This window comes from Triticum aestivum, chromosome 3D, assembly GCF_018294505.1.
Source record: "Triticum aestivum cultivar Chinese Spring chromosome 3D, IWGSC CS RefSeq v2.1, whole genome shotgun sequence".
NCBI lineage: Eukaryota > Viridiplantae > Streptophyta > Magnoliopsida > Poales > Poaceae > Triticum > Triticum aestivum.
The window spans coordinates 86,268,005-86,286,669 of NC_057802.1; the positions used below are offsets into that span (position 1 = coordinate 86,268,005).

The window sequence follows — 18,665 nt, forward strand, 5'->3', positions numbered from 1 at the left end:
TGGTCTATTTTATAAGAGGAATCAAGACCTATCTATTATAGGCTATGCCGATGCTGGGTACCTGTCGGACCCGCATGATTGCAAATCGCAGACTGGATATGTTTTCCTTTGTGGTGGAACTGCGTTTTCCTGGAAATCGTCCAAGCAAACACTTGTGTCGACTTCCACGAACCACTCGGAAATCATGGCATTATTCGAAGCGTCAAAAGAGTGTGTATCGCTTCGGCGGATGATCGGCCACATTCAGCAGACATGTGGGCTGAACACCGTACAAACCCCTACCATTATCTATGAAGATAATGCTGCTTGTGTTGCACAAGTCCAGATGGGTTATGTGAAGAGTAACCTCACAAAGCATATTAGTCCCAAGTTCTTCTATGCGCATGAGCTGCAACAGTTGAACGAGGTGAGAGTTTTGCATACTAAGTCATGTGACAATCTTGCTGATATGTTCACTAAATCATTACCGGCATCAACCTTAGAGAGGTGTGTGCGTGGAATCGGTATGATGAGACTTAGAGAGATGCAAGGTTCAGGGGGAGAAACTTCACAAACTCGTCGCTAAAACCTCAATCCTGATGATCGAGTACTCAACTTGATGGTTGAGTGGATTGTACTCTTTTTCCCTTGAGTGAGTTTTCCTGATGTTTCTCACACGAGGTTTTTGACGAGGCAATTCGTGCAATACAACAACGTATACTGTGTGCTCTTTCTCCACATTTTTTTCCCACTGGGTTTTTCGGAGTTTTGAGGCATGGATATACGGATAATTACCCAAGGGGGAGTGTTGGGAAACCGGGGCGACCGAGTGTGGCGGCGGCCTCGTGCGTATCGCACGGGGCTAGCCCCTCCCGTTCCCCCACTTTACGTTAAGTGGGTACTTATCCCTTGACCACCTACCCCCTATATAAAGCAACGAGGAGCCATCATTGTAACACCTGATCATTGATTAATAAAGCTGGTCTCCTCTATCTCCCTGTGTCACTTTTACTTTCGCATACTTCGACTCTTCGTCTACGACGCTCGCTCTCGCTCCGCAACCTCGGACCGGACTCGCCGGCGAAGTTGCGGAACATCTCTTCCAAAAAGCGGGCACGCGCCCGCAGTCACGGGCGCGCACACACACCCCCCACCGTGAAAGCGAGCGACAGATCGCCCCGTGCGATGCGTGCCGCGTGCCCCATCCCATTCCTCGCCCAGCCCGCGGCGCGAACCTTATCCACCCGTTCCCGTTCCCCCTCCCCCGCTTTATAACCCCACCACCATTCTCGCTTCCATCCCACCACCTTTTCTCAGCAGAAGCAACGAAGCCAAGCCAAGCCAATCCATCTCCTCTCGTCTACTCTCGGCTGCGAATTAAACCCACCCGCGAATCCTCCGATTCTTATTCTTCCTCTCGCGGCGCGGCGCGAATCAGTGATCAAATGGCGTTAGCATCGGGACCCGCGGCCACGTTCTCCGCCCGCCCCGCGGCGCCGGGCGCCGGCCGGCCCTACTCGTGCGCAGCCGCGGCCACCGGAGGTGCCAGGTTCCGCGGCGCCGACGGGAAGTGGTGGGCGCCGCTGCTGGGGTGGTCGGGCCAGCCAGACTACATCGACGCCCAGCCGGCGCCTGCACCGGTGTCGGAGGAGGAGCGGGCTGCTGCAGGCGGTGCAGCGGGGGCGAGGCGGTTCGGGGTGCTGACGGAGGAGAAGGCGCGGCAGCTGCGGGTGCGGATGATGGAGACGGAGAGCTTCCACGACGCCATGTACCACTCCGCCATCGCCTCCCGCCTCGCCTCCGCCGCGCGCGACGGCGACGCCAAGCCGTAGAGCGCGGAGCCGAGCAGCTCAGGCTCAGCTCGCCGGCCGGAGCCATGGGAGACGCGCTGTCTGTGTACAGCTGTACATACGCTTTCGTTTGTTTTGTCTGTCCGGTTGATCGTTACTGTACACCATTAGACAAGAAGAGGCCGGTAATATTTAGGACAGCGCCCCTTCAGACCCTCCTGAACTTGATTATTCCATGGAGATGGGACTGCTTACTTAATCTCACTAGTTCTGAAGCAAAACTAGCTAGCAGTAGCACCTGATGAATGATGAATGTACAAAAATAATTTGGTTGTGCTGATGATTTCAGTTTCGGTTTGCTCATCAGTGTTTTACTGCAAGGTGTTGGTTACGCTGAATCCAACTCTGCGGTGGAATCACAGTCGATTGTCAAATTCAGATGCTTGCGAGTTGCAAAAATGATCACTGATTGATGTTTCTCCGGTCACCGTGGATTGCATCACTGCACGTCGTCTTCACCAATAATTAACCCATGGGACTTTGCCTACCTGTCGACCCCCTCCTGATAAGTACTCCCTCCGTTTTGTACAAAGTTACTCCCTCCGTCCCAAAATAAATGACTCAACTTTATACTAACTTTGTATAAAATTGAGTCACTTATTTTAAAACGGAGGGAGTACTAAGTAATCCTAGTAGTTTATTATAAAGAGGATTAACACATCCAACGTCATCACCATTTGATTCAACTCTGTGTCGTTCGCTGCCGGTCCGCCATTGGCCGGCTTGAGAGACTGACGCCGACCTCTGCCTTTGATCCGGTCTGATCCGATCCATGTTAGATTAGATATCTTTTTTTTTGAAGGAATAACCTTGTATTCCATTATAAATTTAGACTGGCCGAATCGCCAGCTACAGAGTTTACAACAAACTCAGGGAAATAGCCTAGCCAAGTTTCATATTCACCATCTCCTAATCTTACACCATGTCTTGCTAGGCTGTGAGCTGCTACATTACAAGATCTTGGACAAACACTAACATTTACCTCATCAAAAGCCACATTCAACTGAAATATTATTTCCTAAAACACGGCACCTGAAGTCGACAAGTCATACTCCTCGCTTAAGATCGCCTGAAGCACACCACTATCATTTCTGACAGTAAAACACCATCCACCAGACAAAGATGATTCATGAAAAGCACCATCAATATTTATTTTGAGAATCCCACTTGGGGGAGGAGACCAACATACACTATAAAAAAAAAGACTTCCGTGATGATATGTGTTTGTCACAGTAGGTCACGTTTTCTGTCATGCATGTACGTCCATGAAAAATTTATGACAGAATTAAGATAGTCATACATGTGCTGTCGTAGAAGTGTTCCATGACATTACCAAAATTATCATCACGGAAGTGTCCACTTCCATGACGATAAATCGCGCGTCACAGAAGTGCTTTCGTCAAGGGTGACCGACACGTGGCATCCACCGTAACGGAACGCCGTTAAGCTATCGGGTCCGGTTTTGGATCCGATAACCCGTTAACAGCCCCGACCAATGGGGATTTTCCACGTGTAAAATCATCATTTGCTGGAGGAAACACGTGTCAGCTCACCGTTGGGACAGATGTCATCCACTCATTGGACCCAAAGCGCCTATGATACGTCGACACGTGGCACGGCCCAACAGAGACCCATTCCTGTGAAAAGGCCGGCCCGTTTGACTTGGTCAAAAGGTGGCGGGCCGGCCCATGGCAAGCCTGTGAACGGCTGTTCGCATATAGCCCATTTACAACTCGCTAACCCAGGGCCCGTTTACGGCCTATCCGAATTAGGCCCAGTAGCGTCATCTGGGCCGTCCAATATAATTCCAGCCCGTTTTAACTTCCGGCCCATGTATGGCCCATGACGTCTTTCGACCCATATGAGGCCCTTATTACTCTCGGCCCATTAACAGCCCGTGGTAAAACTGGCCCGTAATGAATAGTGTATCACTTTATACCCATTAACGGCACGTGGTGAAACTGGGCCGTAATGAACAGTGTATCAATTTATACCCATTAACGGCCCATTATTCTGTTGGGCCGTTTCCAGCCCATGTTATCTTTCGGCCTTCTCGGGCCCATTTATTCTTGGGCTCATTTCCACATTCATTTACTTACGGCCCGTTACTGCCATTTTCTGCTTGTGGGCCAAATTCAGCCTGTGGTTACAGTCGGCCCGTTTGTGGCCCGATAATACGTTGGGCCGTTTTCATGTCAAAATAAACTCGTTGGGCTGTTTTCATAGAGTTATCAAATACGGCCTATTAACGGCCCGTTATTGTCCACGAATAGTACGGCCCATGATTGGCGAAATGATGATACGCCCCGTAGAAGTCCCATGGATCCTACGGCCCGTAAAAGGCCCATGAATCGTACGGCCCGTAGAAGGCCCATGGATCCTACGACCCGTATAGAAGGCCAATGGATCCTACGGCCCGTAGAAGGCCCATGGATCATATGGCCCGCAGGAGACCCATGGTTACAACAGTCCGTGTGCTGCCATGACTATTTTGGCCTAGTTTCCAAAGATAGGTTATTGTGGCCACTAGAAAAACACAGAAAAAGAACTGCAGTGACTACAAGCAAACAACTAAACAAGACAATAAGATAAGCAAGCAATTAACGCTAGCCTATTACCGCTATTACACATATTACATCCACTGGGCATCAAAGTTTGCCACCAGTGCAAATATAGGGAACAAACCAGCATATTACATACACTGGCCGTCAAAATTGGCCACCAGTGTAAATAAACACGGCAGCAAAACAAGAGCACAACTGAAACAACTTCAGAAGAGCTCAAGAAACGTGGTGTCCACCATGCTGGCAATAAGCTTAGCAAGCTTATTAGCTTTGTCCTGTTTGGCGCTAAAATCCTCCAACACTTGCTGTTGCACCAGAAAGTATGCATCTGAATGCTCCAGGGACTTCCGCAGTCCTTCCGCTTCTTGTCGCAGCACAGCTGATCGATGTCTTTCAGCTTGTAGTTGAGACTCAAGAAACCGAACTGATTCAGACAGTGAGTTTGAATAGGTTGTGCAAGCGGTAGTGGCCAGTAACTCCAACACTAAACCAAGACAGGACTTTGGGGTTGTCTCACTGTCTTCGAGATAGTCTTCCTTAGCTGTTTTATCAGCTTTGTTGGAGACCAACAATGATGTGTCACTATCCTAAGCCTTATCTGCATTACTTCCTTTACCATTGCTTAATAAGGCACTCTTCCCCAATATTCTGTCAGCATTCTAAAAAAAGTAACAAGCAGACACATAACAGTTTAGCTCATTTCGGTGAACCAGTTCATTACTAAGGTGGACAGGATTAAATTACCAAGTCTTCTATTGCCAAGTACTAGTACATAATAAAAGCATCAAACAAACATATATCTATGTCCTATGGTCACTGCATCGTCTTGCCAAATCAAAATAGAGACACGGTTCAAATCATATCAGTTCAAGACAAAGCAGCAGCGAAAGAATACAAAGCGTGGGAAACTACACGGCACAACAAGATTTCAGATGGGTATCATGTTGGGAATCGTAGCATAATTTTAAAATTTTCCTACGCTCACCAAGATGCATCTATGGAGTGTACTAGCAACGAGGGGAAAGGAGTGCATCTACATACCCTTGTAGATCGCGAGCGGAAGCGTTCCAATGAACGTGGATGACGGAGTCGTACTCGCCGTGATCCAAATCACCGATGACCGAGTGCCGAACGGATGGCACCTCCGCGTTCAACACACGTACGATGCAGCGACGTCTCCTCCTTCTTGATCCAGCAAGGGGGAAGGAGAGGTTGATGGAGATCCAGCAGCACGACGGCGTGGTGGTGGATGTAGCGGGTCTCCGGCAGGGCTTCGCCGAGCTTCTGCGAGAGAGAGAGAGAGAGGTGTTGCAGGGGAGGAGGGAGGCGCCCAAGGCTGTAGCTGCTGCCCTCCCTCCCCCCCCTTTATATAGGCCCCTGGGGGGGCCGCCGGCCCTGGGAGATGGGATCTCCAAGGGGGGGGGGGGCGGCCAAAGGGGGGAAGGGGTTGCCTTGCCCCCCAAGGCAATGGGGAAGCTCCCCCTAGGGTTCCCAACCCTAGGCGCAGGGGGGAGGCCCAAGGGGGGCGCCCCAGCCAACTAAGGGCTGGTTCCCTTCCACTTTCAGCCCACGGGGCCCTCCGGGATAGGTGGCCCCACCCGGTGGACCCCCGGGACCCTTCCGGTGGTCCCGGTACAATACCGGTAACCCCCGAAACTTTCCCGGTGGCCGAAACTTGACTTCCTATATATAATTCTTCACCTCCGGACCATTCCGGAACCTCTCGTGATGTCCGGGATCTCATCCGGGACTCCGAACAACTTTCGGGTTTCCGCATACACATATCTCTACAACCCTAGCGTCACCGAACCTTAAGTGTGTAGACCCTACGGGTTCGGGAGACATGCAGACATGACCGAGACGCCTCTCCGGTCAATAACCAACAGCGGGATCTGGATACCCATGTTGGCTCCCACATGTTCCACGATGATCTCATCGGATGAACCACGGTGTCGAGGATTCAATCAATCCCGTATGCAATTCCCTTTGTCAATCGGTATGTTACTTGCCCGAGATTCGATCGTCGGTATCCCAATACCTTGTTCAATCTCGTTACCGGCAAGTCTCTTTACTCGTACCGCAATGCATGATCCCGTGACTAACGCCTTAGTCACATTGAGCTCATTATGATGATGCATTACCGAGTGGGCCCAGAGATACCTCTCCGTCACACGGAGTGACAAATCCCAGTCTCGATCCATGCCAACCCAACAGACACTTTCGGAGGTACCCGTAGTGCACCTTTATAGTCACCCAGTTACGTTGTGACGTTTGGCACACCCAAAGCACTCCTACGGTATCCGGGAGTTGCACTATCTCATGGTCTAAGGAAAAGATACTTGACATTGGAAAAGCTCTAGCAAACGAAACTACACGATCTTTTATGCTATGCTTAGGATTGGGTCTTGTCCATCACATCATTCTCCTAATGATGTGATCCCGTTATCAATGACATCCAATGTCCATAGTCAGGAAACCATGACTATCAGTTGATCAACGAGCCAGTCAACTAGAGGCTTACTAGGGACACGTTGTGGTCTATGTATTCACACATGTATTACGATTTCCGGACAATACAATTATAGCATGAATAATAGACTATTATCATGAACAAAGAAATATAATAATAACCATTTATTATTGCCTCTAGGGCATATTTCCAACAGTCTCCCACTTGCACTAGAGTCAATAATCTAGTTACATTGTGATGAATCGAACACCCATTGCGTCCTGGTGTTGATCATGTTTTTCCCTAGGGAGAGGTTTAGTCAACGGATCTGCTACATTCAGGTCCGTATGTACTTTACAAATATCTATGTCTCCATTTTGAACACTTTCACGAATGGAGTTGAAGCGACGCTTGATATGCCTGGTTTTCCTGTGAAACCTGGGCTCCTTCGCAAGGGCAATAGCTCCAGTGTTGTCACAGAAGAGAGTCATCGGGCCCGACGCATTGGGAATCACCCCTAGGTTGGTAATGAACTCCTTCATCCAGACTGCTTCCTGTGCTGCCTCCGAGGCTGCCATGTACTCCGCTTCACATGTAGATCCCGCCACGACGCTTTGCTTGCAACTGCACCAGCTTACTGCTCCTCCATTCAAAATATACACGTATCCGGTCTGTGACTTCGAGTCATCCAGATCTGTGTCGAAGCTAGCGTCGACGTAACCCTTTACGACGAGCTCTTCGTCACCTCCATAAACGAGAAACATATCCTTAGTCCTCTTCAGGTACTTTAGGATATTCTTGACCGCTGTCCAGTGTTCCATGCCGGGATTACTTTGGTACCTTCCTACCAAACTTACGGCAAGGTTTACATCAGGTCTGGTACACAGCATGGCATACATAATAGACCCTATGGCCGAGGCATAGGGGATGACACTCATCTTTTCTATATCTTCTGCCGTGGTCGGGCATTGAGCCGTGCTCAATTGCACACCTTGCAATACAGGCAAGAACCCCTTCTTGGACTGATCCATACTGAACTTCTTCAATATCTTGTCAAGGTATGTACTCTGTGAAAGACCAATGAGGCGTCTTGATCTATCTCTATAGATCTTGATGCCTAATATATAAGCAGCTTCTCCAAGGTCCTTCATTGAAAAACACTTATTCAAATAGGCCTTTATACTTTCCAAGAATTCTATATCCTTCCCATCAATAGTATGTCATCCACATATAATATGAGAAATGCTACAGAGGTCCCACTCACTTTCTTGTAAACACAGGCTTCTCCATAAGTCTGTGTAAACCCAAACGCTTTGATCATCTCATCAAAGCGAATGTTCCAACTCCGAGATGCTTGCACCAGCCCATAAATTGAGCGTTGGAGCTTGCATACTTTGTTAGCATTCTTAGGATCGACAAAACCTTCCGGCTGCATCATATACAACTCTTCCTTAAGGAAGCCGTTAAGGAATGCCGTTTTGACGTCCATCTGCCATATCTCATAATCATAGTATGCGGCAATTGCTAACATGATTCGGACGGACTTCAGCTTCGCTACGGGTAAGAAAGTCTCATCATAGTCAACCCCTTGAACTTGTCGATAACCCTTAGCGACAAGTCGAGCTTTGTAGATGGTCACATTACCATCCGCGTCCGTCTTCTTCTTAAAGATCCATTTGTTTTCTATGGCTCGCCGCTCATCGGGCAAGTCAGTCAAAGTCCATACTTTGTTTTCTTACATGGATTCTATCTCGGATTTCATGGCTTCTAGCCATTTGTCGGAATCCGGGCCCGCCATCGTTCTTCATAGTTCGAAGGTTCACCGTTGTCTAACAACATGATTTCCAGGACAGGGTTGCCGTACCACTCTGGTGCGGAACGTGTCCTTGTGGACCTACGAAGTTCAGTAACTTGATCCGAAGCTTCATGATCATCATCATTAACTTCCTCCCCAGTCGGTGTAGGCACCACAGGAACATTTTCCCGCGCTGCGCTACTTTCCGGTTCGGAGGGGGTGACTATCACCTCATCAAGTTCCACTTTCCTCCCACTCAATTCTTTCGAGAGAAACTCCTTCTCTAGAAAGGACCCGTTCTTGGCAACGAAGATCTTGCCTTCGGATCTGAGGTAGAAGGTATACCCAATAGTTTCCTTAGGGTATCCTATGAAGACGCATTTTTCCGACTTGGGTTCGAGCTTTTCAGGTTGAAGTTTCTTGACATAAGCATCGCATCCCCAAACTTTTAGAAACGACAGCTTAGGTTTCTTCCCAAACCATAATTCATACGGTGTCGTCTCAACGGATTTCGACGGAGCCCTATTTAAAGTGAATGCGGCAGTCTCTAAAGCATAACCCCAAAATGAGAGCGGTAAATCGGTAAGAGACATCATAGATCGCACCATATCCAATAGAGTGCGATTACGACGTTCGGACACACCGTTTCTCTGAGGTGTTCCAGGCGGCGTGAGTTGTGAAACTATTCCACATTTCCTTAAGTGTGCACCAAACTCGTGACTTCAATATTCTCCACCACGATCTGATCGTAAGAATTTTATTTTCCTGTCACGTTGATTCTCAACTTCACTCTGAAATTCCTTGAACATTTCAAAGGTTTCAGACTTGTGTTTCATTAGGTAGACATACCCATATCTACTTAAATCATCAGTGAGAGTGAGAACATAACGATATCCTCCGCGAGCCTCAACACTCATTGGACCGCACACATCGGTATGTATGATTTCCAATAAGTTGGTTGCTCGCTCCATTGTTCCGGAGAACGGAGTCTTGGTCATCTTACCCATGAGGCATGGTTCGCACGTGTCAAATGATTCGTAATCAAGAGACTCCAAAAGTCCATTTGCATGGAGCTTCTTCATGCGCTTGACACCAATGTGACCAAGGCGGCAGTGCCACAAGTATGTGGGACTATTGTTATCAACTTTACATCTTTTGGTATTCACACTATGAACATGTGTAACATCACGTTCGAGATTCATCAAAAATAAACCATTGACCAGCGGGGCATGACCATAAAACATATCTCTCAAATAAATAGAACAACCATTATTCTCGGATTTAAATGAGTAGCCATCTCGAATTAAACGAGATCCAGATACAATGTTCATGCTCAAAGCTGGCACTAAATAACAATTACTGAGGTTTAAAACTAATCCCGTGGGTAGATGCAGAGGTAGCGTGCCGACGGCGATCACATCGACCTTGGAACCATTCCCGACGCGCATCGTCACCTCGTCCTTCGCCAGTCTCCGTTTATTCCGTAGTTCCTGTTTTGAGTTACAAATATGAGCAACCGCACCGGTATCAAATACCCAGGAGCTACTACGAGTACTGGTAAGGTACACATCAATTACATGTATATCACATATACCTTTGGTGTTGCCGGCCTTCTTCTTGTCCGCTAAGTATTTGGGGCAGTTTCGCTTCCAGTGACCACTTCCCTTGCAATAAAAGCACTCAGTTTCAGGCTTGGGTCCATTCTTTGACTTCTTCCCAGTAACTGGTTTACCGGGCGCGGCAACTCCCTTGCCGTCCTTCTTGAAGTTCTTCTTACCCTTGCCCTTCTTGAACTTAGTGGTTTTATTCACCATCAACACTTGATGTTCTTTTCTGATCTCCCCTTCCGCTGATTTCAGCATTGAATATACCTCGGGGATGGTCTTTTCCATCCCCTGCATATTGTAGTTCATCACAAAGCTCTTGTAGCTTGGTGGAAGCGACTGGAGGATTCTGTCAATGACCGCATCATCCGGGAGATTAACTCCCAGCTGAGACAAGCGGTTGTGCAACCCGGACATTCTGAGTATGTGCTCACTAACAGAACTGTTCTCCTCCATTTTACAGCTGAAGAACTTGTCGGAGACATCATATCTCTCGACCCGGGCATGAGCTTGAAAAACTAATTTTAGCTCCTCGAACATCTCATATGCTCCATGTTTCTCAAAACGCTTTTGGAGACCCGGTTCTAGGCTGTAAAGCATGCCGCACTGAACGAGGGAGTAATCATCAGCACATGATTGCCAAGCGTTCATAACGTCTTGGTTCTGTGGGATTGGTGCATCACCTAGCGGTGCTTCTAAGACATAATCTTTCTTGGCTACTATGAGGATGAGCCTCAGGTTCCGGACCCAGTCCGTATAGTTGCTGCCATCATCTTTCAGCTTGGTTTTCTCTAGGAACGCGTTGAAATTGAGGACAACGTTGGCCATTTGATCTACAATACATAATGTAAAGATTTTAGACTAAGTTCATGATAATTAAGTTCATCTAATCAAATTATTTAATGAACTCCCACTCAGATAGACATCCCTCTAGTCATCTAAGTGAAACATGATCCGAGTTTAACTAGGCCGTGTCCGATCATCACGTGAGACGGACTAGTCAAGATCGGTGAACATCTCCATGGTGATCGTATCTTCTATACGACTCATGCTCGACCTTTCGGTCCTCCGTGTTCCGAGGCCATGTCTGTACATGCTAGGCTCGTCAAGTCAACCTAAGTGTATTGCGTGTGTTCCGAGGCCATGTCTGTACATGCTAGGCTCGTCAACACCCGTTGTATTCGAACGTTAGAATCTATCACACCCGATCATCACGTGGTGCTTCGAAACAACGAACCTTCACAACGGTGCACAGTTAGGGTGAACACTTTCTTGAAATTATTATAAGGGATCATCTTACTTACTACCGTCGTTCTAAGCAAATAAGATGCAAAAACATGATAAACATCACATGCAATCAAATAGTGACATGATATGGCCAATATCATTATGCTCCTTTGATCTCCATCTTCGGGCACCATGGTCATCTTCGTCACCGGCATGACACCATGATCTCCATCATTGTGTCTTCATGAAGTCGTCACGCCAACGATTACTTCTACTTCTATGGCTAACTCGTTTAGCAACAAAGTAAAGTAATTTACATGGCGTTATTCAATGACACGCAGGTCATGCAAAATAATAAAGAGAACTCCTATGGCTCCTGCCGGTTGTCATACTCATCGACATGCAAGTCATGATTCCTATTACAAGAATATGATCAATCTCATACATCACATATATCATTCATCACATCTTCTGGCCATATCACATCACATAGCACTTGCTGCAAAAACAAGTTAGACGTCCTCTAATTGTTGTTGCAAGTTTTTGCGTGGTTTGTAGGTTTCTAGCAAGAACGTTTTCTTACCTACGTATGACCACAACGCGATTTGCCAATTTCTATTTACCCTTCATAAGGACCCTTTTCATCGAATCCGTTCCGACTAAAGTAGGAGAGACAGACACCCGCTAGCCACCTTATGCATCTAGTGCATGTCAGTCGGTGGAACCTGTCTCACGTAAGCGTACGTGTAAGGTCGGTCCGGGCCGCTTCATCCTACAATGCCGCCGAAACAAGAAAAGACTAGTAGCGGCAAGAAGAATTGGCAAACTCAACGCCCACAACTGCTTTGTGTTCTACTCGTGCATAGTAACTACGCATAGGCCTGGCTCATGATGCCACTGTTGGGAATCGTAGCATAATTTTAAAATTTTCCTACGCTCACCAAGATGCATCTATGGAGTGTACTAGCAACGAGGGGAAAGGAGTGCATCTACATTCCCTTGTAGATCGCGAGCGGAAGCGTTCCAATGAACGTGGATGACGGAGTCGTACTCGCCGTGATCCAAATCACCGATGACCGAGTGCCGAACGGACGGCACCTCCGCGTTCAACACACGTACGGTGCAGCGACGTCTCCTCCTTCTTGATTCAGCAAGGGGGAAGGAGAGGTTGATGGAGATCCAGCAGCACGACGGCGTGGTGGTGGATGTAGCGGGTCTCCGGCAGGGCTTCGCCGAGCTTCTGCGAGAGAGAGAGAGGTGTTGCAGGGGAGGAGGGAGGCGCCCAAGGCTGTAGCTGCTGCCCTCCCTCCCCCCTTTATATAGGCCCCTGGGGGGGCGCCGGCCCTGGGAGATGGGATCTCCAAAGGGGGGCGGCGGCCAAAGGGGGGAAGGGGTTGCCTTGCCCCCCAAGGCAAGGGGGATGCTCCCCCCCAGGGTTCCCAACCCTAGGTGCAAGGGGGGAGGCCCAAGGGGGGCGCCCTGACCCACTAAGGGCTGGTTCCCTTCCACTTTCAGCCCACGGGGCCCTCCGGGATAGGTGGCCCCACCCGGTGGACCCCCGGGACCCTTCCGGTGGTCCCGGTACAATACCGGTAACCCCCGAAACTTTCCCGGTGGCCGAAACTTGACTTCCTATATATAATTCTTCACCTCCGGACCATTCCGGAACCTCTCGTGACGTCCGGGATCTCATCCGGGACTCCGAACAACTTTCGGGTTTCCGCATACACATATCTCTACAACCCTAGCGTCACCGAACCTTAAGTGTGTAGACCCTACGGGTTCGGGAGACATGCAGACATGACCGAGACGCCTCTCCGGTCAATAACCAACAGCGGGATCTGGATACCCATGTTGGCTCCCACATGTTCCCGATGATCTCATCGGATGAACCACGGTGTCGAGGATTCAATCAATCCCGTATGCAATTCCCTTTGTCAATCGGTATGTTACTTGCCCGAGATTCGATCGTCGGTATCCCAATACCTTGTTCAATCTCGTTACCGGCAAGTCTCTTTACTCGTACCGCAATGCATGATCCCGCGACTAACGCCTTAGTCACATTGAGCTCATTATGATGATGCATTACCGAGTGGGCCCAGAGATACCTCTCCGTCACACGGAGTGACAAATCCCAGTCTCGATCCATGCCAACCCAATAGACACTTTCGGAGGTACCCGTAGTGCACCTTTATAGTCACCCAGTTACGTTGTGACGTTTGGCACACCCAAAGCACTCCTACGGTATCCGGGAGTTGCACGATCTCATGGTCTAAGGAAAAGATACTTGACATTGGAAAAGCTCTAGCAAACGAAACTACACGATCTTTTATGCTATGCTTAGGATTGGGTCTTGTCCATCACATCATTCTCCTAATGATGTGATCCCGTTATCAATGACATCCAATGTCCATAGTCAGGAAACCATGACCATCAGTTGATCAACGAGCTAGTCAACTAGAGGCTTACTAGGGACACGTTGTGGTCTATGTATTCACACATGTATTACGATTTCCGGATAATACAATTATAGCATGAATAATAGACTATTATCATGAACAAAGAAATATAATAATAACCATTTATTATTGCCTCTAGGGCATATTTCCAACATATCACGGGTCTACATGTACAACAACACTATTTGCTTTGTTGTGATGCTAGTAATGTGCATGATATGAGAAGTCAACTGTATACACAATTGAAATTGAAATCAACAGAGCTATTGATAAGAGCAAGCCTGTTAAAGAAACATGCGTGAACATACCTGCTGTGCCATTGGAGTTTCGATTGGATCCTTCAATTTAAAAATAAGTTTGTATGAGTAAATACAGTGATACAAGAGCAAAGCAGTATGCACGATAGCAATCATAGTTAAAAAAGGCACGCCTAAAAGAGCGCTTAAGTGCGCCTAGGCTCTAGGCGTTGGCGAAACGCATTGCGCATAACTACGCTTAATCTGTGCATAACTGCGCATAAGCATGCGCTTTGGTTAATAAAGCGCAAGGCGGTGGCAAAACGCACAATTAACGCCTAGCGCTTTTTGGAACTATGATAGCAATGGAATCTTAAATTAGAACAGTTGTTCTTCAGGTTTAGGCACTTGCTCTACATGAACAGAGTACAGTAAGACGCAAGAATATAGTACTTAAAATAGAAAATGAGCTCATAGACCTTACCACATTCTTGGTTCGGGACTAGTACAGAACAAGGCGTTCCCAGTCATCGTCCAGTATATGTGTCTCAGGAGAACGTAAGGGAATTTGATGAGTTTCTTTGCCGGTGAAGTACATTTTCTTCAGGTAATTCCGATACTGCCACCAAGCATTCTTGAAGATAGCAGAGGTATTAGCACAGGTTACCTCATCCTGAGTTTCCAAATCGGTCCTTCTCTATAGAGAAAAATGGGAAAATTTGTTGTATTATAACCATCATGGAGGTAGGATGTATGGGACAAAGCAAAGTAATTGCCATAAATAACATTACTTACACATAACTCCTGGACAAACACCTGCAACTGGCATTTTCCTTCATCTTCAGTATAATATTTCCAAGATGGGAAGATACGCACATACGATTTAACAACATCAAATGCGATAGATGCTAAAGTACGAGTAGCTGGTTGTGCTTCCTCCACAGGAATAGGCGTACTAACTGGTGGAGTTGGGGTTCACCGTGGTGGTACTGGCCCTTTGGGCACTGGAGCTGCCTTACTAACTGCTCTTGTTTGGGAGCTCTGTGGTGGAGATGGTGCTGTGTCAACAGGAACTGGGTTACTATCTGCTGGGGTTGGGGTTAGATTAGGTGAAGCTGGTTCTCTATCCATCGCAGTAGGGGTACAATCTGCGAGAGTTTGGGTTATGTGTGGTAGGGCTGGTTCTCGTGCATGTACAACCGGGGTGCTATCTCCACCAAGAGGTAGCGCTATTTTATTTGAAGACCGTGTTTTTAGTCCGCTAGATGCTGGCATCACCCGCTCCAATTCAAATGGCTGATAAACAGGAAACATAGTTGAATGTACAGACATTGTATGAGAGACAGATGCAATAGATAGTGTGGAAAAAAGAGGACATGAAATAGTTGACATGTATATTGTTTAACTAAAACGGATAGCATGACATAATTTCACATATATGATGTCTATCTAAACTGGATAGCATAGCATAACATAATTCAAAGATATGATGAATAACTAAAACGACGTGCCAAGTTAGAGCATACACCTCGGTGGGGGAATAGGACTGGTCATCTGTCTCTGAATCCATCTCTGAGGAGCTATCGGGACCCAACAAGAGATCTACTTTGATAGGTAGCACTGTCTGCTCTGAAGGCCTTGTTTTCACTCCAGATTTTTCAATCTCCTACCCAAATGGCTGATTCACAAGAAGAGTAGTTTAATGTACAAACATTGTCGACAAATGGAAATGTAATGAAGAAAAGGATGGGCAAGATATCATTTAAATATATGATGCCTGGTTAAACAGGATGGCATTGCACATTTCACATATATTATGGCTGGCTAAAAGACATGAGACTGCATAATTCCCATATATGATATAGAAACTAAACAGGTGGCGACAGAACATGTCTAAACTAAGCAGATGACATATATGATGTCAAAAGTAGGCACTGCAAGGCAACATATGCATGATATGACTAACATCATCATGCCAAGGTAGAGCAAACACCTTGGGGGGTAAATAGGAGTGGTCAGTAGCGTCTGAATCCGCCTCAGAACAGATATCTTCCTCTGGATTACAATCTGGAGAGGAGTGGGGAGGGTTTGCCATTGAACCCACCATGGAGCGATGTCTGCATGACATTGTATTGCCGCGCAAAACTCTTCTCTTTTTCTCTACATGTTCAGCATGACTGTGTATAATATGTGACGTGCATACGAAAAAAATATGGTGAGATTATGTAAGGAGAGCATGCAGAAATTTAGAGTGATGGTAACAACCAGTGGATGGATCCAAAAATAATGATAGCAGGCTGATGATTGCTTTAATTTAATTAAAAGATAGATGATGATTGCTTTACTATTTGTTTCCCACCCAAGATGAACAACATAGGCATACCCTAGGTGAACCAGATATTAGACAGAGATACTATTCATTACTTCCTCGATATGTGCCCCACAACTAATTTAGAACTCAAGTTTGAACATTAATTTGGACCTGACTTGGAGTCCAAGAGGTGAACAGGACGATAAAGTAGCAGGTAATTTTAAGCAATGCATAACATAAGCAGAATCAAAAGAGTGCGACCTCTCTTGTGGACCCGTGTACTCCTCAGGTTCATCTGCTGAGTCGATGATGGTGATGCCACTGCGGTGGGTGCCGGTGGCAGGGATGGAGATCTAAGGCGGCGAAAGACGGTCAGGAGTCGTGATGTCTGGTTTGGTGGATTTTTCTGTCGATGGAGCACCTCAGGTGAGGTGGACGACGTCGCGGCAGGAGCAAGACAAACCACACAAAGTTCCCTTCGACACCTACCTGTAACTGAAGTAATTCTGTAAGGGCTCATTTGGCTTGCATGATTCTAAAAACGCAGGGATAGGAAAAACACCGGAATAGGATAGGAATGCACATGGTAAACAGAGCATTTGTAAACACAGGATTTCTGTCAACTTGGGTGTTTGGTTTACAGGAATTGGAAGAGCAGAGGAATGCAAAGAAACATGGCCACAATAAAGTGAAACCATATGAAAGCGTGTACAGTTAGAATTTTATTCTGCCACTAATGCACTTGGTCTTGTTTTCATGCATAGGATTTTGAAAAGTAGGTCCAGGTGGATGTTTTGCTTCATTCCTTTCAACAAAATGCATGAATAATTGAATAGTAGAGTGCCATTGGAAAATTCCCTATTGCTATGTTTTTCCGTCGAACCAAAATAGCCCTAATGAATCAACATGAATGTATAGTAATAAGTGATGCAACAAGTGTACAACCTCTTTGCCGTAGCCGTGTCGACCTCAGCATCATTGGGTTGGTCGCTGAAGCAGTTGAGGCAGAGGCGGCTGTCGGAAGTGTGGAGGAAGATCTGAGGAATCTGTAGATGGCGTCGAGGGCACTGCTCTGTTGTGATGGATCGTTCTGTCGTTGGAGCAGTGATAACCCACAAGTATAGGGGATCGCTACAGTTTTCGAGGGTAGAGTATTCAACCCAAATTTATTGATTCGACACAAGGGGAGCCAAAGAATATTCTCAAGTATTAGCAGTTGAGTTGTCAATTAAACCACACCTGGATAACTTAGTATCTGCATCAAAGTATTTAGTAGCAAAGTAGTATGACAGTAACGGTAACAGTAGCAAAAGTAATATTTTTGGGTTTTATAGTGATTGTAACAGTAGCAGCGGTAAAGTAACTAAGCGAAGAACAATATGTGAAAAGCTCGTAGGCATTGGATCGGTGATGGAGAATTATGCCGGATGCGATTATTCATGCAACAGTTATAACATAGGGTGACACAGAACTAGCTCCAATTCATCAATGTAATGTAGGCATGTATTCCGAATATTGTCATACGTGCTTATGGAAAAGAACTTGCATGACATCTTTTGTCCTACCCTCCTGTGGCAGCGGGGTCCTATTGGACCAAAGCATTAACACATAGTGAATACATGAACTCCTCAAACTATGGTCATCACCGGGAGTGGTCCCGATTATTGTCACTTCGGGGTTGCCGGAACATAACACATAGTAGGTGACTATAGACTTGCAAGATAGGATCAAGAAGTCACATATATTCATGAAAACATAATAGGTTCAGATCTGAAATCATGGCACTCGGGCCCTAGTGACAAGCATTAAGCATAGCAAAGTCATAGCAACATCAATCTCAGAACATAGTGGATACTAGGGATCAAACCCTAACAAAACTAACTCGATTACAAGATAAATCTCATCCAACCCAACACCGTCCAGCAAGCCTGCGATGGAATTACTCACGCACGGCGGTGAGCATCATGAAATTGGTGATGGAGGATGGTTGATGATGACGATGGCGACGGATTCCCCTCTCCGGAGCCCCGAACGGACTCCAGATCAGCCCTCCCGAGAGAGTTTAGGGCTTGGCGGCAGCTCCGTATCGTAAAACGCGATGAATCTTTCTCTCTGATTTTTTTTCTCCCCGAACACGAATATATAGAGTTGGAGTTGAGGTCGGTGGAGCACCAGGGGGCCCACGAGGCAG

At 46.9% G+C, this 18,665-nt stretch overlaps 1 protein-coding gene across 1 annotated transcript; it reads left to right on the forward strand.

The window, feature by feature from the left end:
* Positions 1–1,266: 1,266 nt before the first annotated feature.
* On the forward strand, positions 1,267–2,135 carry LOC123074213 (uncharacterized). Its single transcript, XM_044497107.1, has one exon. The coding sequence runs from the start codon at positions 1,425–1,427 to the stop codon at positions 1,809–1,811; it is 387 nt and encodes a 128-aa protein (XP_044353042.1). The 5' UTR covers positions 1,267–1,424; the 3' UTR covers positions 1,812–2,135.
* Positions 2,136–18,665: the final 16,530 nt, after the last annotated feature.